General features: G+C 39.4%; 1 protein-coding gene across 1 annotated transcript in view; it reads right to left on the reverse strand.

Moving 5' to 3' along the window:
* The window catches only part of LOC136391440 (17-beta-hydroxysteroid dehydrogenase type 3-like), a 49,285-nt gene that overhangs the window by 16,826 nt on the left and 7,849 nt on the right, over positions 1–24,610 (reverse strand). The window contains 2 exon segments of the mRNA XM_066363126.1: positions 20–127; positions 16,862–16,937. Of these exon segments, the coding sequence (XP_066219223.1) occupies positions 20–127; positions 16,862–16,937 (184 nt within the window).

Consider the following 24,610-nt stretch of genomic DNA (forward strand, 5'->3'; position numbering starts at 1 on the left):
AATTTTGCAATTTACATACCTAAAATTCCAATGTCTAAGCCTTTAAGTTCTTCTTTAATATGCTCATAGATGTTGTCCTTGGTAAAATCTGCTTGTATAATTTTCACCTTACTTCCTGTAGTGCGCTCTGCATTAGAAACAATAGTTATTCTTTAATCAGCAGGAGTCACATCCCCCACTTGCCCGTGGAGTTCCTCCCTGCCTCCCCGCACTCCCATACAACCTGAGCAGACATTTCAGACAAATCCATTACCCCACTGGAAACACAAAATGGCCCCGGGTAAATGCTAGGCTGTGCTGGAAGATCAGTGAATGTGGTTTCTGTGTGAGTCTAAGAGTTACTACAGTAACAAGTATATGCTTAAAACAGATTTAATGCACTGATTCTCAGAGTAGGGTCCACAGACCACAACATCAGAGTTACCGGCAACTTGTTAGAAACACAAAATCTCAAGCTCCACCCCAGACCTTGAGAACCAGGAAACACCGGGAGTAGGCCCAGTGATGTGTTTGCACACAGGCTGCTGATGATGCTATTGCATGCTCACATTTGAGACTCCTGAATTAAGACCTGTAAGAGCAAAGTATGAGGCTGACTGTGTTATGTCAGGTCTACCCCTCCACTCCCTGCATAAACAGAACTCTCTGTATTTGTCCAACACTTCAGCATTCATAAAGCATTTACTTATACAATACCTGATTTTAAGCCTATCTGCAACCTTGTAAAATAGGTATCACTCCCATTTTCCAGAGGAAAAAATAGGCTAACAGATGCTAACTACCCTGCCCAAGGGCACCCACACTCTGCTCCCCTCACAGCCAAGGCTCATCCTGCTTTTGCATATAAACTTGCCTTGTGCAGGAGCATTCAGACAGATATGGAAGCAACGGACAGACTTCACCAGCTGCTGCCTGCTCAGCACTGGAGTCAAACCCAGTATTTCTAGGGCAAGTGATGTTGAGGCATAGTTTGGAGGTGAGGGAGTGCTTTCAGACTAAAGACACTATAGGAGGACGATAAAGAGCACATTTTAACATTGTGAAAGGAACACTGAAAAATGTCCTAATCCTGGTCAAAGTTACTTCTGCTCTCCAGATGCAAAACAAAGCAAAATTCTTTGGTCCAAGAGCACTGAGCCTCCATGTCTCCTCACCTTAGTCTCTCCCAGAGACACAAACCTGCATGGTCTTCATGAGTCTTTATAATCATGATTTATTCCTTTGAGTTAAGGAGTTTATTAATTACTAAATTAATAATTAACCATTAAAATGCAAATACTCGGCCCTGGCCGGTTGGCTCAGCAGTAGAGCGTCGGCCTGGCGTGCGGGGGACCCGGGTTCGATTCCCGGCCAGGGCACATAGGAGAAGCGCCCATTTGCTTCTCCACCCCCCCCCTCTCCTTCCTCTCTGTCTCTCTCTTCCCCTCCTGCAGCCAAGGCTCCATTGGAGCAAAGATGGCCCGGGCGCTGGGGATGGCTCCTTGGCCTCTGCCCCAGGCGCTAGAGTGGCTCTGGTCATGGCAGAGCGACGCCCAGGAGGGGCAGAGCACCGCCCCCTGGTGGGCGTGCTGGGTGGATCCCGGTCAGGCGCATGCGGGAGTCTGTCTGACTGTCTCTCCCCGTTTCCAGCTTCAGAAAAAAAAAAGAAAAAAAAATGCAAATACCCAAAAAGGGATATTATGATCATTATTAAGTAAGAAGACTTCAGTAAAACATTGTCATATCAATGCTACTCCTAGGATTATACTGTGCACAATCTTCATAACCATACATAGCAGCCCAGAATCAAATCTTTTTTTATTTTTTTTATTTTTTTTATTTTTTTTTGTATTTTTCTGAAGTTGGAAACAGTGAGGCAGACAGACTCCCGCATGCGCCCGACTGGGATCCACCCGGCATGCCCACCAGGGGGTGATGCTCTGCCCATCTGGGGCATTGCTCTGCCACAACTAGAGCCATTCTAGCACCTGAGGCAGAGGCCATAGAGCCATCGTCAGCGCCCGGGCCAACTTTGCTCCAATGGAGCCTTGGCTGCGGGAAGGGAAGGGAGAAACAGAGAGGAAGGAGAGGGGGAGGGGTGGAAAAGCTGATGGGTGCTTCTCCTGTGTGCCCTGGCCAGGATTCAAACCTGGGACTCCTGCACGCCAGGTTGATGCTCTACCACTGAGCCAACCGGCCAGGGCCTTCAAATCTTTTTTTAAAAAATCTGACAGCCAGGAGATACCAAGATGGCAGTAGAGTAGGCAGATACACAGACTCCCAGCTCACACCACCAAACTGGATTACAAATTAATTTAGGAACAATCAGCATGAAAAACCAACTTTGAACTAAAAGAACAGGTCTCAAAAACCAAGGAACAAAGAAGAAGCCACACTGAGCCTGGTAGGGATTGTGGAGGCATGTTGAGGGCTCCCCTGCTTTCAGGAGAAAATGGGGGGGGGGGTGAGGCTGAAAGCCCAGAAGGACTCTCATTATAAGGAGAAGAGCAGAAAATATCACTCACAGCCACTTGCTTGAAGACCTGGGAACAAGGTGGCCTGAGAGGACTGGCTTGTCTTCCAAAAGGAAAGGGGGGAGAGGGAGACAGATGGTGATGGGCAGAGGAATGCATGGGATGATGTGAGAAGCTGACTCATCCAATGCTGAGGCGGCCATAGCTGGGGGAGGGGTTGATCCCTCCACACAGAAAAAGCCTAAAGTGGTTCTGGGTGACCCACCTCCAGAAAGCTCTCCAGCTCCAATCAGCACAAAAAGACAGCTGAAAACAGAAAGTGGGGAGGGGGAGCAGTAACTCAGGTCTCCATGGAGATCTGAGATACACCTCCCCCTACTGAAGCTGAGAAAGCACCCCACCACCAGACAGTAGCTGGCAAAGTCTCAGAGGTTACACCACTACATTCCTGAATACACTTTCAAATAAGTCCCCTGCTGAGATCAGTAAACAAGATTACCACCGAGTTAAGAAAACTGAGAACAGGCCCTGGCCAGTTGGCTCAGGGGTAGAGCGTTGGCCTGGTGTGCGGGGGACCCGGGTTCAATTCCCGGCCAGGGCACATAGGAGAAGCACCCATTTGCTTCTCCACCCCCACCCCCTCCTTCCTCTCTGTCTCTCTCTTCCCCTCCCGCAGCCAAGGCTCCATTTGAGCAAAGATGGCCCGGGCGCTGGGGATGGCTACTTGGCCTCTGCCCCAGGCGCTAGAGTGGTTCTGGTCACGGCAGAGCGACACCCCGGAGGGGCAGAGCATCGCCCCCTGGTGGGAAGAGCGTCGCCCCTGGTGGGTGTGCCGGGTGGATCCCAGTCGGGCGCATGCGGGAGTCTGACTGTCTCTCCCCATTTCCAGCTTCAAGAAAAAAAAAAAAAAGAAAACTGAGAAAAAAACAAACAAATCAAGACTTCAAAGCGGCTCTACTAGGCAAGGAGACCACAACTGAAAACAGAGAAAAATGGGAAGGCAGAGAAGCATAAGTCATATGCTTCAACAAGATAAATCCTCAGAAAAAGTCCTGGATGAATTGGAAGTAATCAAATTACCAGATGCAGAGTATAAAATAATGATTGTTAGGATGTTTAAGGATCTCAAAGCTACAATGGATGGACTTAATGAACACCTCAATAAAGAAATTGTATGCATCAAAAAGGACATGGAAATCATAAAGAAGAACCAGACAGAAATGACAAACACAATATCAGAAATGAAGACTACACTTGAAGGAATTAAAAGCAGGCTAGATGAAGCAGAGGATCGAATCAGCAACTTAGAGGACAAGATAAGTGAAAGCATGAAAGCAGAAAAGCATAAAAAAAAGAGGATTTAAAAGTCTGAGGAAACTCTAAGAGAGCTCTGTGACAACATGAAGAGAAATAACATCTGCATCATTGGGGTTCCTGAAGGAGAAAAGAAAGAACAAGGATTAAGAGAAGCTCTTTGAAAAAATTATAGCTGAAAATTTTCCTAAATTAATGCAGGAAAGAGTCACACAAGTTCAAGAAGCAGAGAGAACCCCATTAAAAAATAACCCAAAGAGGCCCACATCAAGACATATCATAATCAAAATACCAAAGCTAAGAGATAAAGAAAGAATATTAAAAGCTGTAAGAGAAAAACAGTCATTCACCTACAAAGGAACACCCATAAGGATGACATCCAACTTCTCAACAGAAACACTTGAGGCCAGAAGGGATTGGCAAGAAATATTCAAAGTAATGCAGAACAAGAACCTACAACCAAGACTTCTTTATCCAGCAAGACTATTGTTTGAAATTGAAGGAGAAATAAAAAGCTTCCCAGACAAAAAAAAAAAACTCAGTGAACTCATCACAACCAAACCAATGCTGCAAGAAATGTTAAGAGGCCTGCTATAGACAGAACAAAGCAGGAAATATATATATAAAGAGGAATATAGATTTTTTTTTAAATGGCAATAAACAATTACATATCAATAATAACCTTAAATATAAATGGATTAAATGCTCCAATTAAAAGACAAAGGGTAGCTGCATGGATAAGAAAACAGGACCAGTACATATGCTGTCTATAAGAGACCCACCTCAAAACAAAAGATACACATAGACTGAAAGTAAAAGGATGGAAAAAAATATTTCATGCAAATGAAAATGAAAACAAAAAGCTGGGGTAGCAATACTTATATCTGACAAAATAGACTTTAAAACAAAGACTATAGTAAAGGATAAAAAGGTCACTACATAATGATAAAGGGAGCAATCCAACAGCAAGAGATAACCATTATAAATATCTAAGTACTTAATATAGGAGCACCTAAATATATAAAGCAGATTATGATGGACATAAAGGGAGAGATCAACAGCAATACTATAATAGTAGAGGATTTCAATACCCCACTAACATCAATGGATAGATTCTCAAGAAAGAAAATTAACAAAGAAACAGCAGAATTAAGGGACACACTAGATCAACTAAATTTAATAGATATATTCAGAATCTTTCACCCTAAAGCAGCAGAATATACATTCTTTTCAAATGCACATGGTACATTCTTTAGGATAGACCACATATTAGAACATAAAACAAGTCTCAACAAATTTAAGAAGATTGTAACCATATCAAGCATCTTCTCTGACCACAGTGGCATGAAACTAGAAATCAACTACAATAGAAAAACTAAAAAATAATCAAACACTTGGAAACTAAACAGCATGTTATTAAATAACAAATGGATCAACAATGAAATCAAGGAAGAAATCAAAAATTTTCTTGAAACAAATGAAAATGAGCATACAACAACTCAAAATCTGTGGGACACAGCAAAAGCAGGTCTGAGAGGGAAGTTCATAGCATTACAGGCAAACCTTAAGAAGCTAGAAAAAGCTCAAATAAACAATTTAATCCTGCAACTAAAAGAACTAGTAAAAGAACAGCAAGTAAAACCTAGAGGAAGTAGAAGGAAGGAAATAATAAAGATTAGAGTGGAAATAAATGACATAGAGACTAAAAAAAAATACAGAGGATCAATGAAACCAAGAGCTGGTTCTTTGAAAAAATAAACAAGATCAATGAACCCTTAGCCAGGCTCACCAAGAAAAAAAGAGAAAGGACTCAAATGAATAAAATTAGAAATGAGGGTGGAGAAGTAACAATGGACACAACAGAATAAAAGGATTGTAAGAAAATACTATGAAGAACTGTATGCCAAAAAATTAGACAACCTAGAGGCCCTGGCTGGTTGGCTCAGTGGTAGAACGTCGGCCTGGCGTGCAGGAGTCCCAGGTTCGATTCCCAGCCAGGGCACACAGGAGAAGCGCTCATCTGCTTCTCCACCCCTCCCCCTCTCCTTCCTCTCTGTCTCTCTCTTCCCCTCCCACAACCAAGGCTCCATTGGAGCAAAGTTGGCCCAGGCACTGAGGATGGCTCTATGGCCTCTGCCTCAGGCGCTAGAATGGCTCTGGTTGCAACAGAGTGACACCCCAGATGGGCGGAGCATCGCCCCCTGGTGGGCATGCCAGGTGGATCCTGGTTGGGCGCATGCAGAAGTCTGTCTGACTGCCTCCCCGTTTCCAACTTCGGAAAAAAAAATAGACAACCTAGGTGAAATGGGCAAATTCCTTGAAAACTACAATCTTTCAAAAATCAATTTGGAAGAATCAGAAAACCTAAATGGACCAAATACAACAAATGATATTGAAACAGTTATCAAAAAACTCCCAACAAACAAAAGCCCTGGACCAGATGGCTTCACAGGCTAAACATTCAAAGAAGAACTAACTCCTATCCTTCTCAAGCTATTTCAAAAACTTCAAGAGGAGGAAAAACTTCCAAGTTCCTTTTATGAGGTGAGCATAATTCTGGATCCAAAACCAGGCAAAGACAACACAAAGAAAGAAAACTATAGACCAATATTTCTGATGAATTTAGATGCTAAAATTCTCAACAAAATATTAGCAAACTGGATCCAGCAATACATGAAAAAAAGCATACATCATGATCAAGTGGGATTTATTCTTGGGAGGCAAGGCTGGTACAATATTCGCAAATCAATCAATGTGATTCATCACATAAACAAAAGAAAGGACAAAAACCACATGATAATATCAGTAGATGCAGAAAAAGCATTCAATAAAATCCAGCACCCATTTATGATCAAAACTCTCAGCAAAGTGGGATTACAGGGAACATACCTCAACTACAATAGAAAAACTAAAAAATGGAGAAAGGGGCTGCGCCTGGGAGCGCTGAGCCCAGGCTCCTCCCGGTGGCGTGTCCGCGCCTCGGGGTGGGGGTGGGGTAGGGAAGAGGGAGGGGGGCGAGGGAGGGGAGGGTGAGAAGGAGGCGCCAGCCTCCAACCTGCGGGAGGGAGGTGGGTGGCTGTGGGGCAATTGTAAAAGAGCCGGCGAGGAGTTCCCCCAAACTTGTCAGAACTGCGGGCTCATGCAAAAGGAACCCTTTTCATTACTTAAAGGTAACTGCCATTGAAAAAACCACCACAGGGAATGTAAAGTAGTACAACCATTATGGAAGAAAGTATGGTGGTTCCTCAAAAAACTGAAAATAGAACTACCTTATGACCCAGCAATCCCTCTACTGGGTATATATCCCAAAAACTCAGAAACATTGATACGTAAAGACACATGCAGCCCCATGTTTATTGCAGCATTGTTCACAGTGGCCAGGACATGGAAACAACCAAAAAGCCCATCAATAGATGACTGGATAAAGAAGATGTGGCACATATACACTATGGAATACTACTCAGCCATAAGAAATGATGACATCGGAACATTTACAGCAAAATGGTGGGATCTTGATAACATGATACGAAGCGAAATAAGTAAATCAGAAAAAAACAGGAACTGTATTATTCCATACGTAGGTGGGACATAATAGTGAAACTAAGAGACATTGATAAGAGTGTGGTGGTTACGGGGGGGAGGGGGGAATGGGAGAGGGATAGGGGGTGGGGAGGGGCACAAAGAAAACAAGATAGAAGGTGACAGAGGACAATCTGACTTTGGGTGGTGGGTATGCAACATAATTGAACAACAAGATAACCTGGACTTGTTATCTTTGAATATATGTATCCTGATTTATTGATGTCACCCCATTAAAAAAATAAAATTATTAATAAAAAATAAAAAAAAATAAAAATAAAAATAAAAAAAATTAAAAACCACCACAGAAGCACATGAGATAAAAAACATAGCTGTCGGGAGCCAATCAACAACTGCTGGCTGACAAGGTCACAACAGAAGAAGACCCACAACTGCTGGCTGACAAGGTCACAGCAGGAGAAGACCCACAATTGCTGGCTGACAAGGTCACAGCAGAAGAAGATCAAAAACTGCTGATTGACAAAGTCACAGCAGAGAAGACCAATGGCTGCGGGTTGACGAAGTCACCCAAAGGAGAGACACAACGATACTTCCCCCTTTGACTTTTTTAATTAATCTGGCCTTATATCCCCCCTCTTCTGGGTGTGTGCTATTAATTATGGCACAGGGATAATAGTATCGTGCTTTCCCTGTAGATTCGTAGTAATTTCTTTGGAAATGAGACAGAGGGTGTGAGTTCCACAGAAAAGCCTGTGAGCCCCTTGAGCTGGGCTCATAGACATAAGAGGCTGGCTATGATATCCCTCATAAAGGGTTAAATCTGTAGGAGAATTCCTTCTTAATCATGTTAGAAAGAATAGATTGTGACTTGTGAATGGGTAGGAGGCAGTGGCTGTGCACAGAGCACCTTTTGGCCTTCACTTAATTCAACATTTTTCCTCCCTAGTCTTTTCATGTGATAGAGTAGAGAAACATTCCTTTCTTCTTGCTTATTTGATCTGCAGATAGTGGTACACTCTGAGAAGAATAGAGTCAGAACTTAACTAGTGTTTAAATATAATAAATAAGTAATATTTGACTAGACAATAGTATCTTAGGTAAGGTATAGTAGAATGGTCCATTGTGTGGCCTAGGATGAGAGCGCAGTCGGCAAGAAAAGAATGTTTTACTAAGAGAATTGTCTTTTGACTAAAGGCAATTAATTGCTAGGCTTTCTCAATGAGATGTTCTCATGAGATTTATATATTTTCCAAAATTCTTTGATAATGAGAGAAATGTAGGGGCATCCATAGAAGTAATAACAGTTAATGTCTTATGTTGCTACTAGGCTATCTTGCAAGTGCACTCTGTATATTTTTGGGTGAAAGCTATTCTTAATGTTATGTCAATTTCTTTATAGGCAAGCCTTTTAGAATCTTGTGAGAAAAAGTAGGACACTGCATGAACTCAAAGCCATTTACCTGAGCAAGCGGTGGTCCATTGTTAGTCCTTAATGATTTCGTCTGCTAATCTCTCTCTGCCCCTTGACTCACAACAGCAGTAAAGTTAGTTAACTATTAGTACTAATACCTTAAAAGCTTTTACCAATGTTGTTATCGCTATTCAAGTTATTTTGTACTTTGAATGACTTGCTACCTGGTTTGTGATTTATAGATATAAATTAACTGTTATCCGGAAACATGTAAACATAGTGAAACAAAAGCAATAATTAACACCATGTAATTTTAACTCAGTGTGTGTGTATAAAAAGGGACCTATACTAGCATTTGAAGAGAGAGATGCCTGGCAGTAAATGCTAACCAGAGAATAAAAAGAAAGAAAAGAATTCGGCTATCTCACTCGATTTTGCCGACGCTGTGGGACCCCTGGATCCCCCCCGGGGCTGGACCCCGGCAGATAGCAACAGAGGAAAGATGTATGGAATACAACCAAATAAAAACAAAAGATAGAAAAACGAAAGAGAAGGATCAAACAAGACACAAAACTAACAGAAAGCATCTATAAAATGGCAATAGGGAACTCACGAGTGTCAATAATTACACTAAATGTAAACAGATTAAACTCACCAATAAAAAGACACAGAGTAGCAGAATGGATTAAAAAAGAAAATCCAACTGTATGCTGCCTACAGGAAACTCATCTAAGTAACAAGGATAAAAACAAATTCAAAGTGAAAGGCTGGAAAACAATACTCCAAGCAATTAACATCCAAAAAAAAGCAGGCGTAGCAATACTCATATCTGATAATACTGACTACAAGACAACAAAAGTACTCAGAGACAAAAATGGCCATTTCATAATGGCTACGGGGACACTGAATCAAGAAGACATAACAATTCTTAATATATATGCACCAAACCAAGGAGCACCAAAATATATAAGACAGCTACTTATTGATCTTAAAACAAAAACTGACAAAAATACAATCATACTTGGAGACCTCAATACACCACTGACGGCTCTAGATCGGTCATCCAAACAGAGAATCAACAAAGATATAGTGGCCTTAAATAAAACACTAGAGCACCTGGATATGATAGACATCTACAGGACAATTCATCCCAAAGTGACTGAGTATACATTTTTCTCCAGTATACATGGATCATTCTCAAGAATTGACCATATGTTGGGCCACAAAAACAACATCAGCAAATTCAGAAAAATCGAAGTTGTACCAAGCATATTTTCTGATCATAAAGCCTTGAGACTAGAATTCAACTGCAAAAAAGAGGAAAAAAATCCCACAAAAATGTGGAAACTAAACAACATACTTTTAAAAAATGAATGGGTCAAAGAAGAAATAAGTGCAGAGATCAAAAGATATATACAGACTAATGAAAATGACAATACAATATATCAGAATCTATGGGATGCTGCAAAAGCAGTGATAAGAGGGAAGTTCATATCACTTCAGGCATATATGAACAAACAAGAGAGAGCCCAAGTGAACCACTTAACTTGACACCTTAAGGAACTAGAAAAAAAAGAACAAAGACAACCCAAAACCAGCCGAAGAAAGGAGATAATAAAAATCAGAGCAGAAATAAATGAAATAGAGAACAGTAAAACTATAGAAAAAATTAATAGAACAAAGAGCTGGTTCTTTGAAAAGATCAACAAAATTGACAAACCCTTGGCAAGACTTACCAAGGAAAAACGAGAAAGAACTCATATAAACAAAATCCAAAATGAAGGAGGAGAAATCACCACGGACACCGTAGATATACAAAGAATTATTGTAGAATACTATGAAAAACTTTATGCCACTAAATTTAACAACATAGAAGAAATGGATAAATTCCTAGAACAATACAACCTTCCTAGACTGAGTCAAGAAGAAGCAGAAAGCCTAAACAGACCTATTAGTAGAGAAGAAATAGAAAAAACCATTAAAAACCTCCCCCAAAATAAAAGTCAGGCCCTGACGGCTATACCAGCAAATTTTATCAAACATTCAAAGAAGACTTGGTTCCTATTCTACTCAAAGTCTTCCAAAAAATTGAAGAAGAAGCAATACTTCCAAACACATTTTATGAGGCCAACATAACCCTCATACCAAAACCAGGCAAGGATGGCACAAAAAAAGAAAACTACAGACCAATATCTCTAATGAATACAGATGCTAAAATACTAAACAAAATACTAGCAAATCAAATACAACAACATATTAAAAAAATAATACATCATGATCAAGTGGGATTCATCCCAGAATCTCAAGGATGGTTTAACATACGTAAAATGGTTAACGTAATACACCATAACAACAAAACAAAGAACAAAAACCACATGATCTTATCGATAGACGCAGAAAATGCTTTCGATAAAATACAACACAATTTTATGTTTAAGACTCTCAACAAAATGGGTATAGAAGGAAAATATCTCAACATGATAAAGGCCATATATGATAAACCATCAGCTAACATCATATTAAATGGCACTAAACTGAAGGCCTTCCCCCTTAAATCAGGAACAAGACAGGGTTGTCCACTCTCTCCACTCTTATTTAATGTGGTACTAGAGGTTCTAGCCAGAGCAATCAGACAAGACAAAGAAATAAAAGGCATCCATATCGGAAAAGAAGAAGTAAAGGTATCACTTTTTGCAGATGATATGATCCTATACATCGAAAACCCCAAAGAATCCACAAAAAGACTACTAGAAACAATAAGCCAATATAGTAATGTCGCAGGATACAAACTTAACATACAGAAGTCAATAGCCTTTCTATATGCCAACAATGAAACAACTGAGAACGAACTCAAAAGAATAATCCCCTTCACAATTGCAACAAAAAAAATAAAATACTTAGGAATAAACATAACAAAGAATGTAAAGGACTTATATAAAAGTTTTATATAAGTTTATGAAAACTATAAACCATTGTTAAGAGAAATCGAAAAAGATATAATGAGATGGAAGAATATTCCTTGTTCTTGGTTAGGAAGAATAAATATAATCAAGATGGCCATATTACCCAAAGCAATATACAAATTTAATGCAATTCCCATCAGAATTCAATGACATTTTTTAAAGAAATAGAGCAAAAAATCATCAGATTTATATGGAACTATAAAAAAACCCGAATAGCCAAAGCAATCCCTAAAGAAAAAGAATGAAGCTGGGGGGCATTACAATACCTGACTTCAAACTCTATTATAGGGCCACGACAATCAAAACAGCATGGTATTGGCAGAAAAGTAGACACTCAGACCAATGGAACAGAATAGAAAGTCCAGAAATAAAACCACATATATATAGTCAAATAATTTTTGATAAAGGGGCCAAGAACACACAATGGAGAAAAGAAAGACTCTTCAATAAATGGTGCTGGGAAAACTGGGAAGCCACATGCAAAAGAATGAAACTGGACTACAGTTTGTCCCCCTGTACTAAAATTAACTCAAAATGGATCAAAGATCTAAACATAAGACCTGAAACAATAAAGTACATAGAAGAAGACATAGGTACTAAACTCATGGACCTGGGTTTTAAAGAGCATTTTATGAATTTGACTCCAATGGCAAGAGAAGTGAAGGCAAAAATTAATGAATGGGACTACATCAGATTAAGAAGTTTTTGCTCAGCAAGAGAAACTGATAACAAAATAAACAGAAAGCCAACTAAATGGGAAATGATATTTTCAAACAACAGCTCAGATAAGGGCCTAATATCCAAAATATACAAAGAACTCATAAAACTCAACAACAAACAAACAAACAATCCAATAAAAAAAATGGGAAGAGGACATGAACAGACACTTCTCCCAGGAAGAAGTACAAATGGCCAACAGATATATGAAAAGATGCTCATCTTCTTTAGTTATTAGAGAAATGCAAATCAAAACTGCAATGAGATACCACCTCACACCTGTTAGATTAGCTATTATTAACAAAATAGGTAATAGCAAATGTTGAAGAGGCTGTGGAGAAAAAGGAACCCTCATCCACTGTTGGTGGGAATGTAAAGTAGTACAACCATTATGGAAGAAAGTATGGTGGTTCCTCAAAAAACTGAAAATAGAACTACCTTATGACCCAGCAATCCCTCTACTGGGTATATACCCCAAAAACTCAGAAACATTGATACGTAAAGGCACATGCAGCCCCATGTTCATTGCAGCATTGTTCACAGTGGCCAGGACATGGAAACAACCAAAAAGCCCATCAATAGATGACTGGATAAAGAAGATGTGGCACATATACACTATGGAATACTACTCAGCCATAAGAAATGATGACATCGGATCATTTACAGCAAAATGGTGGGATCTTGATAACATTATACGAAGTGAAATAAGTAAATCAGAAAAAAACAGGAACTGCATTATTCCATACGTAGGTGGGACATAAAAGTGAAACTAAGAGACATTGATAAGAGTGTGGTGGTTATGGGGGAAGGGGGGAAAGGGAGAGGGAAAGGGGGAGGGGGAGGGGCACAAAGAAAACTAGATAGAAGATGACAGAGGACAATCTGACTTTGGGTGATGGGTATGCAACATAATTGAAAGACAAGATAACCTGGACTTGTTATCTTTGAATATATGTATCCTGATTTATTGATGTCACCCCATTAAAAAAATAAAATTATTAAAAAAAAAAAAAAAAGAAAAACTAAAAAATAATCAAACAGGCCCACAGCCAACATCATACTCAATGGGCAAAAGTTAAAAGCTATCCCCTTAAGATCAGGAACAAGGCAGGGGTGCTCCCTTTCACCACTCTTATTCCATATAGTTCTGGAAGTTCTAGCCACAGCAATTAGACAAAAAGAAGAAATAAGACATCCATCCAAATTAGAAAAGAAGAAGTAAAACTATGATTATTTGCTGAAGATATGATACTGTACATAGAAAACCCTAAGGTCACAGTCAAAAAACTGCTGGACCTTATAAATTAATTCAGCAAGGTGGTAGGATATAAAATTAATACTCAAAAATCAGAGGCATATTTATACACCAACAATGATCTGGCTGAAAGAGAAATTAAGAAAACAATCTCCTTCACTATTGCAAAAATAAAAATAAAGTACCTAGGAGTAAATTTTTTCACATTTTTTTAATTTTAATGTGGTGACATTGATAAATCAGGGTACATATGTTCAGAGAAAACATCTCCAGATAATTTTGACATTTGATTATGTTGCATACCCCTCACCCAGAGTCAAATTGTCTTCCGTCACCTTCTGTTTTTCTTTGTACCCCTCCCCTCCCCCCACCCCCTCTCTCTCCTTCCTCACCCCCCCCCCCCGTTATCATCACATTCTTGTCCATGTCTCTGAGTCTCGTTTTTATGTCCCATCTATGTATGGATTCATATAGTTCTTAGTTTTTTCTGATTTACTTATTTCACTCCATATAATGTTATCAAGGTCCATTGTTGGTACATATATACTATGGAATACTAGCCATAAGAAATGATGACATAGGGTCATTTACAATAACATGGATGGACCTAGCAGTAAATTTAACCAAGGAGGTTAAAGACTTGGACTTGGAAAATTATAAAATATTGATAAAAGAAATCAAAGAAGATACAAACAAGTGGAAGCATATACCGTGTTAATGGCTAGGAAGAATAAACATCATTAAAATGTCCATATTACCCAAAGCAATTTATAAATTCAATGAAATTCCTATGAAAATACCAAGAACATACTTCAAAGATATAGAACAAACATTCCAAAAATTCCTATGGAACCAAAAAAGAACACAAATAGCCTCAGCAATTTTGAAAAAGAAGAATAAAGTGGGTGGTATCACACTTCCTGATATCAAGTTATACTACAAGGCCATTGTACTCAAAACAGCCTGGTACTGGCATAAGAACAGGCATATAGATCAATGGAACAGAACAGAGAACCCAGAAATAAACCCGCACTTTTATGAACAATTGATATTTGATAAGGGTGGTAATAGCATACAATGGAATAAAGACAGTCAGTCTCTTTAACAAATGCTGTTGGGAAAATTGGACAGCTACCTGCAAAAAAATGAAACTAGACCACCAATTTACACTAGTCACAAAAATAAACTCAAAATGAATAAAAGACTTAAATGTAAGTCATGAAACCATAAGCATCCTAGAGGAAAACATAGGCAATAAGCTCTCCGACATCACTCGCAGCAATATATTTGCTGATTTATCTCCACGTGCAAGAGAAATAAAAGACAGGATAAACAAATGGGACTATATCAAACTAAAAAGCTTTTGCACAGCTAAAGACAATATGAGCAAAATAAAAAGGCAAATCACACAATGGGAGAACATATTTGACAATACGTCTGATAAGGGATTAATAACCAAAATTTATAAAGAACTTGTAAAACTCAACGCCAGGAAGATAAACAATCCAATCAAAAAATGGGCCCTGGCCGGTTGGCTCAGCGGTAGAGCGTCGGCCTGGCGTGCGGGGGACCCGGGTTCGATTCCTGGCCAGGGCACATAGGAGAAGCGCCCATTTGCTTCTCCACCCCCCCCCTTCCTCTCTGTCTCTCTCTTCCCCTCCCGCAGCCAAGGCTCCATTGGAGCAAAGATGGCCTAGGCGCTGGGGATGGCTCCTTGGCCTCTGCCCCAGGCGCTAGAGTGGCTCTGGTCGCAGCAGAGCGACGCCCCAGAGGGGCAGAGCATCGCCCCCTGGTGGGCAGAGCGTTGCCCCTGGTGGGCGTGCCGGGTGGATCCCGGTCGGGCGCATGTGGGAGTCTGTCTGACTGTCTCTCCCTGTTTCCAGCTTCAGAAAAAAAAAAATGGACAAAAGAAATGAATAGATACTTCTCCAAAGAGGACCTACAGATGGCCAATAGGCATATGAAAAAAATGCTCAACATCACTAATGATTAGAGAAATGCAAATTAAAACCACAATGAGATATCACCTCACACCAGTCAGAATGATGCTCATCAACAAAACAACACAGAATAAGTGCTGGCGAGGATGTGGAGAAAAGGGAACCCTCCTGCACTGCTGGTGGGAATGCAGACTGGTGCAGCCACTGTGGAAAACAGTATGGAGATTCCTCAAAAAAACTGAAAATCGAACTGCCTTTTGACCCAGCCATCTCACTTTTAGGAATGCATCTCAAGAACACCACATCAACGATTCAAAAGGAGAAGTGCACCCCCATGTTTATGGCAGCATTGTTTACAATAACCAAGATCTGGAAACAGCCCAAGTGTCTGTCAGTGGATGATGGATTAAAAAGCAGTGGTACATATACACACTAGAATACTATGGGGCCATAAAAAAGAAGGAAATATTACTTTTTGCGACAACATGGATGAACCTGGAAACTATTATGTTAAATGAAATAAGCCAGGCAGAGAAAGAAAAATATCATATGGCCTCACTCATATGAGGAATCCGACGAACATGAACTGGGGAGCGCAATAGAGACAGAGGTGGGATCAAAGGATCCAGAAGGAAAGCGGACAGAAGGAAAGGGGATGATAGGGTGACAGGATGGGATGAGAGCAGAAAAACAAATCCTGGAGGGAAGGGGTGCGTTATGGGGAGGGGAACAGGGGGAATGTACTGGGGAACATGGGGGAGGGGAGGATATATTCGTGGGGACACTAGAATCTATGTAAACACAATAAATTAATAATAAAAAAAGAAGACTATAGAAAAAAAAAATCTGACAGCCATCACTAAGCATTGCCTCTCACCCTCCTGCTAGGAGCAGAGCACAGACACAGGGAAGTGAAGTCTCAAATGCAGATCCTGCTTTCGAAGGGAATGGCAAAAGCAATCAGGAAGCTGGCACCTTTGGATGAAGAGGTCTGAATCTAGAGATGAAGACACCAGACCAAAAAAAGAAGGAGACCTACTGTGCATGAGTTTGATCCTGCTCCAGGCAGCCCAAAGACTCATTGGTGAACTAAGCCCCCACTTACAGCCTGCGCTGAACTCTGTGACCTGAGCTCCCGCAGAAGGACCAGTGCCCCAGGCTCCCAGGAACAGACATAGGGATGCCGACGGTGCATCTACAGGCAGAACCAGAGCAGTCCTAGCTACCGGGCTCCACAGACCTCACCCATATTCCTCGGGGTCACTCACCAATCTCCACAGCAATAGTCTGTAGTTTTTCCAGTGTCCGGCTGATGAGCACAACATCGAGACCTTGTCTTGCTAGCTGGGGGTGGAAAACCAAAACAGACAATGATGATCAATAGAGAGAAAGGTCTGAATTTTGAATAAGGGCATCACCCTCTTGGTTGCAAGGTGACGTGCCTTGAATGTGGCAAAGGTTTCTGGGTTATGAGTGAAACAACCATACTGGGTCAAGCTAAATGTGAGATAATCATAGGTGTGTGTGTGGGTGGGGGGGGTTATGAGTGAAACAACCATACTGGGTCAAGCTAAATGTGAGATAATCATAGTAGTGTGTGTGTGTGTGTGTGTGTGTGTGTGTGATAATCATAGTAGTGTGTGTGTGTGTGTGTGTGTGTGTGTGTGTGTGTGTGTGTGTGTGTGTTTATAACGTGCCAGGAACTATTCTACATTTCCTTTGGTTTCCTTTGGGCATTCACAATTTGAATGCCCTCTTATCTGAACCACCTGGGGTCAAATGTGTGCTGGAAATCAGAATTTGGAGGATGTTATAATTTCTGTAACAGGCTCCAGGGCAGTACCCCTTAATAAAAAATAATTTTTTAAAAACCATATTTCTGCAGCAACTTTTTGAGCTGCTTCCTGTTCACAAGGATGTTTTTCTTGTTCACTTTACTCATGGACCTGAGCTCTTTGTCCCTGTTCCCTGGCTCCCAAAAGGACTGCAAGTAGAACAGGGAATCTGAGGGTAAGTGGATGCTCCCGAGATCAGCGAGGAATGTCCTTCGGAATACATCCTGCCTAGACTCTTGGGGCTGAGTGATGCAGTCCGGAAGTGGTATGCATTAAATTGCACAGGGGACATGTAAACTTGGTGTGCTGGGAGTCACACTAAAAATGCTACACATGAGAAAAATTAGAGCTTTCTCTGAAGACAAAAGAAAAAAACAATTTTCGTGTAGAAATTGATAACATTTGAGTTAGTGACAAAGGATCCGGTTAATTAAGATCTTTCTCTATGGGTTTTTTTTTTTTTTTTTTGGTATTTTTCTGAAGCTGGAAACAGGGAGAGACAGTCAGACAGACTCCCGCATGCGCCTGACCGGGATCCACCCGGCACGCCCACCAGGAGCGGACGCTCTGCCCACCAGGGGGGATGCTCTGCCCCTCCGGGGCGTCGCTCTGCCGCGACCAGAGTCACTCTAGCGCCTGGGGCAGAGGCCAAGGAGCCATCCCCAGCGCCCAGGCCATCTTTGCTCCAATGGAGCCTTGGCTGCGGGAGGGGAAGAGAGAAACAGAGAGGAAGGAGGGGGGTCTCTATGGTTTTTATTAAATAATTTATACTGTTATTATTTTAATTGTAGTAAAATGCACATGACAGACAATTTCCCACATTAACAAATATATGGATGTTTCATGAAGTTGTACGTCACCCTTGCACAGGGCCTAAGCCTATCTCTAGATCATTCCAGTTTTAGTATATATGTTGCCGAAGCAGGCACTATGCCAGTATTTTAATAAAGAATTACATAGTGTAGAAAATACATAAATTTTTTAAAGAATTGCCCAAATGCCCTGTACCATCACAAGTACAATTGCAGCTAATTTTACATCTCTGGCCAATATTTTTTTTTCCAGAGACAGAGAGAGAGTCAGAGAGAGGGATAGACAGGGACAGACAGGAACGAAGAGGTGCGAATCATCAATCATTAGTTTTTCATTTCGCATTGCGACACCTTAGTTGTTCATTGATTGCTTTCTCATATGTGCCTTGACCGTGAGCCTTCAGCAGATCCAGTAACCCCTTGCTCGAGCCAGCAACGTTGGGTCCAAGCTGGTGAGTTTTTGCTCAAACCAGATGAGCCCACGCTCAAGCTGGCGACCTCGAAGTCTCGAACCTGGGTCCTCGGCATCCCAGTCCGATGCTCTATCCACTGCACCACTGCCTGGTCAGGCTCTGGCCAATATTTTATATTAACAAACTTTTCAACTTTTTCCAACCTAATGGTCAATGATATATCCCTTTATTTTTTAATTTGCATGTTTCTAATTAACAGTGAGGCTGAGTATCTTTATTTTATATATGTTTATGTGTGAAATACCAAGTTTATTTCTTTTTTTTTCTTTTTTTTTATCCCTCACCCAAAGAGTTTATTTCTTTTGCCCATTCTTCAGCTGGTTATTTGTCATTTTCTTATAAATTTATGAGTTTGCATGTGTTCTGAGTATTAACTATTTGCCTACTATATATGTAGCAAGCATTTTGTTTGTTTGTTTGTTTATGCTGTCTTGGCATACATGATACATTAATATTAATATTAATGTTATCAAGTTTGTGAATATTTTCCTTAGGGTTTTTTTTCCTTTATGATTTTCCCTAACCCCAAGGATATAAATAGGTTTTCTTATAATCTTTTATAATTTGTTTTGTTGTTGATTTTTGAAAATAATGTGAGATTGAAATCCTTTAGCATAATTTTTTTTTCAAAATAGGTGGCTAATTGTCTCAATAACATTTTTGAATTTGTACATTTTTCCCTGATTTGAAATGCTAACTTAGTCACATGCAAATTATTCACAGCTGTAGGGTCTGTTTCTGGTCTATCTGACCTGTCTCAATGACCTACTGGTTAACTTGTATGCCACTGTCACTTCTGATTTAATCATAAGCTTATAATAGGCTTTTGTATCTGATGTCTGATAGAGGAAGTCCCTACCATTTATTATTCTCTTTCAAAACATTTTATCTTTTTTTTCAATTTTCCAGATAAAATTGTGTGTTTTAAAAAATATTATACTAAAATTAGAGATATTTAGCAGGGAAGTTACATCTTAGCAGGAATCAGTTGTCTCATCCATAAGTATGGTAGCCATTTATTCAGATTTTATCCATTCTTCTAAACACTTTTAAAAGTTTCTTCACGTAAATCTTGAAAATTTCTTGTTAATGTGTTAACATGGTTCTGAGATTAATTAGTTAGGATACAGTTAGTGGCTGTAACAAATAACTCCAAATTGTAGTGGTTTAGCACAATGAAGTTTGGGGTTTTCATCTTATATAACAGACTGTATTTCAATCATTCAAGGCCCACAGTTAAGAAAGGCATTGTCACTTGCAACACTAAGTTGCTAAGACTGCCCTGGACATTGACAGCCAGCCAGTGCAAAGATTACAAGAGGGTGGAAGAGATGGCCTGAGGTAACCACCTTGACCAAGAAGTGACACACATCATTTTTGCTTGATATCATTGGCAAAATTAGTCCCATAGTCCCACATAGATGTAAGGGAATCTGGGACATTCCCTGGCTGGGCAGCCACTTATGAACTGCAATTCTATACCAATAAGAGAAAGAGTTGGGGTCTGGGGGGGATGTTAAGTTACTCTTAGCACCAATATCTTAAGTTTATTTTTTGTCATTGTGAATTAAATTATTATGGAAAGAAGAAGAAACTCAAGAATTAAATACCTAGGTTCAATTCTTGTTTCCACCTCTTGTACTTGTGTACATAAGTTACTCAACTTGATCCTTTGAGTTCTTCATCGGCAACCCAAGGACATCTATAAACCTACTTTATAGACTTGTTCTGAGATTAAATTAGAAATTACATTAAAAAGTTCATGACACAGAACCTGTCATATTGAAAGCCTCAGATGATATTAGTTATTTCTTCTATGTATTCTAATTTGTAATTAGGAACTCTATTCAGCCACTTAGATAAAAATTGTTTGATGCATTTTAATAGTTCGTTCATCAGTGTTTGGCTTTTCATCATGAATAGTAATATATACTACAAAGCAAAGTTTGTCCCTTCATTTTCAATATTTGCATACTTCTGGCTTCATGATCTTGAGTAACACCTCCTGCACAACCTTAAGAAAAGATATTGCCTGTTCCCTACTATACTGAGAACACTTAATGTTTCTCAATACGAAGCATGATGTTTCCAGTACTTCTGGAAGATGTCATTTCTAAGTTTAAGAACATCTTTATCCATTCATTTTTTTTCTAAACTATATCATATTGTTCCTTTTTTTCTTTTTAAATGAGAGGAATGGAGATAGTGAGACAGATTGCCGTATGTGCCAAGACCTGGATCCACCCAGCAACCTGTCTGAGCTGATGTTTGAATCAATGGAGCTATCATCAGCACCTAGAGCCACTGGCTGTGGAAGAAAAAAAGAAGAGAAGAGGGAGAGGGAAGGGGAAAGAAGCAGATGGTCACTTCTCTTGTGTGGAATCGAACCCAGGATGTCTGTACACCAGGCCGACGCTCTATCCATTGAGCCAATCAGCCAGAAGATGAACAGTGCTGTGTCAAAGCTGGAAGCCAGCCTTATATGTGTGATTAAGTACCCATGTGTAATTTGGTATGCATCTAAATGTTCAGTGTTCCAATTTAACTGGAAAAGCTGTGAAATGCAGTTTTTCTGCCAAACCACCTTCATCCTTCCATCTTCCTTTCAAGGGAAGTATTTTTATAAATTACCATTGAATAATGTTAGGGCTGATTTGTAGATTTTATCCAATGTCAAAAGTCAATCTTGCTTTTTCCAAGCCCTAATGTCATTTTTTAAAGTAATGGAACAAAAGAATCACCTGGTTTGTATGGAACCATAAAAAACCTCGAATAGCAAAAGCAATCCAGAGGAAAAAAATGAAACCAGAGATAGTTATCACACTACCTGCCTTCAGATTATACTACAGAGCCATGATATTCAAAACAGCATGGTAATGACAGAAAAACAGGCATATAGACTGATGGAACAGAGAGATCCCCAAAATAAAACCACATATAGATGGATAAATATTTTTCGACCAAGGAACCAAAATCACACAATGGAGAAAAGAAAGCATCTTCAATAAATAGTGCTTGGAAAATTGGAAAGCCACATGCAAAAGAATGAAACTCGACTACACCTTGTCCCCATGCACAAAAATTAATTCAAAATGGATCAAAGACCTAAATATAAGATCTGAAACAATAAATTACAAAGAAGAAAACATAGGTACTAAACTCATGGACATTGGCCATAGAGAACATTTTATAAATTTGATCCCAAATGCAAGGAAAGTTAAGGCAAAAATAAATGAATGGGACTATATCACACCAAAAAGCTTCTGCAGAGCAGAAGAAACCAACAACAAAACAAAAAGGAAACCAATCAAATGGGAGATGGTATTCACAAACAACAGCTCTGCTAAGGGGTTAATTAATATTCAAGATATATGAAAAACTCACAAAGCTCAGCAACAATCAAGCAAACAATTCAATTAAAAAAATCAGGAGAGGACCTTAACAGACACTTCTCCCATGAAGACATACAAATGGCCAACAGATATATGAAAAGATATTTATCTTCAATGGCTATTAGAGAAATGTAAATTAAAACTACAATTAGATACCATCTTATACCTGGTAAATTGGCTATTATCAACAAGACAGGTAATAACAAGTGTTGGAGAGGCTGTGGAGAAAAAGGAATTTCATTCCCTACTGGTGGGAATGTAAACTGGTACAGCCATTATGGAAGAAAGTATGATGTTTCCTCAAAAAATTAAGAATAGAACTACCATATGAACCAGGAATTCCTTTTCTGGGTATCTACCCAAAAAAACTCAAAAACTGGTATACAAAAACACATATACCATCATGTTCATCGCAGTGTTATTCACAGTGGCCAAGACATGGAAACAATCAAAGTGTCCCTCAATAGAGGATTGGATAAAGAAGATGTGGTACATATATACAATGGAATGCTTCTTAGCCTTAGGGAATGATGATATATTGCCATTCAATAACATGGATGGACCTTGAGAACATTGTACTGAGTGAAATAAGTAAATCAAAAAGAGCTAAGAACTATATGATTTCACACATAGGTGGGATATAAAACTGAGACTCATGGAAATAGATAAAAGTGAAGTGGTTACCAGGGACAGGGGGTGGAGGAAAGGGGGTTAGGGGAGGGGAGTAAAGAGGGACAAATATAAGGTGATAAAAAATGATTTGACTTTGGGTGATGGGCACACAATGCAATCAACAGTTCAAATGCTATAGAGATGTTCACCTGAAACCTATGTACTCTTATTGATCAATGTCACCTCATTAAATTTAATTTCTAAATTTAAAAAATCTTTAAAAAACAAAGCAAGAAAAATCTCAAATAAACAATATAACTCTGCACTTAAAAGAACTAGAAAAAGAACAACAAACAAAGTCCAGGAGGAGTAGAAGGAAGGAAATAATAAAGATCAGAGTGGAAATAAAGGAAATAAAGGCTAAAAATAAAATACAGAAGGTCAATGAAACCAAGAACTGGTTCTTTGAATAGGTTAAAAAGATTGATAAATCTTTTACCAAACTCATCAAGACAAAAAAGAGAGAGGACTCAAATAAAATTAGAAACAAAGTAAGAGAAATCACAGCTGACATCACAGAAACACAGAAGATTGTATGAAAATACTATGAAGAACTAGATACTAAAAAATTGGACAACCAGGGTGAAATAGATAAATTACTAGAAGTACAATCTTCCAAAACTGAATCTGGAAGAATCAGAAAACTTGAACAGACCAATTACAACAAATAAAATTGAAAGAGTAGTAAAAAAACTCACAGCAAACAGAAGCCCTAAAATGAATGGCTTCACAGGCGAATGTTACCAAACATTGAAAAAAGAACTAATACCTATCTTTCTCAAGCTGGTCCAAAAAATTCAAGCAGAGGGAAGAGTTCCAAGCTCATTTTACAAGGCCAGCATTATTCTAATTCCAAAATCAGAGAAAGACACTACAAAGAAAGAAAACTATAGGCCAATATCCCTGATGAATTTAGATGCTAAAATTCTCAACAAAATATCAGCAAACCGCATCCAGCAATACATTAAAAAGATCATAATCATAATCAAGTGGGATTTATTTCAGGGAGGCAAGGCTGGTACAATACAATATTCACAAATCAGTAAACGTAATTATCACATAAACAAAATGAAGGATAAAAATCAGATGATAATATCAATAGATTCAGAAAAAGCATTTAATAAAATCCAGCATACATTCATGATCAAAACTCTTAGTAAAGTGGGAATACAGGGAACACACCTCAGCCTAATAAAAACCATGCATGAATGTTGGAGAGGCTGTGGAGAAAAAGGAACCCTCATACACTGTTGGTGGGAATGTAAAGTAGTACAACCATTATGGAAGAAAGTATGGTGGTTCCTCAAAAAACTGAAAATAGAACTACCTTATGACCCAGCAATCCCTCTACTGGGTATATACTTATATACCCCAAAAACTCAGAAACATTGATACGTAAAGACACATGCAGCTCCATGTTCATTGCAGCATTGTTCACAGTGGCCAGGACATGGAAACAACCAAAAAGCCCGTCAATAGATGACTGGATAAAGAAGATGTGGCACATATACACTATGGAATACTACTCAGCCATAAGAAATGATGACATCGGATCATTTACAGCAAAATGGTGGGATCTTGATAACATTATACGAAGTGAAATAAGTAAATCAGAAAAAAACAGGAGGAACTGCATTATTCCATATGTAGGTGGGACATAAAAGTGAAACTAAGAGACATTGATAAGAGTGTGGTGGTTGGGGGGGGGGGGGGAAGGGAGAGGGAAAGGGGGAGGGGGAGGGGCACAAAGAAAACTAGATAGAAGGTGACAGAGGACAATCTGACTTTGGGTGATGGGTATGCAACAAATTGAAAGACAAAATAACCTGGACT

The sequence above is a fragment of the Saccopteryx leptura genome, chromosome 2 (genome assembly GCF_036850995.1).
Source record: "Saccopteryx leptura isolate mSacLep1 chromosome 2, mSacLep1_pri_phased_curated, whole genome shotgun sequence".
NCBI classification, from domain to species: domain Eukaryota; kingdom Metazoa; phylum Chordata; class Mammalia; order Chiroptera; family Emballonuridae; genus Saccopteryx; species Saccopteryx leptura.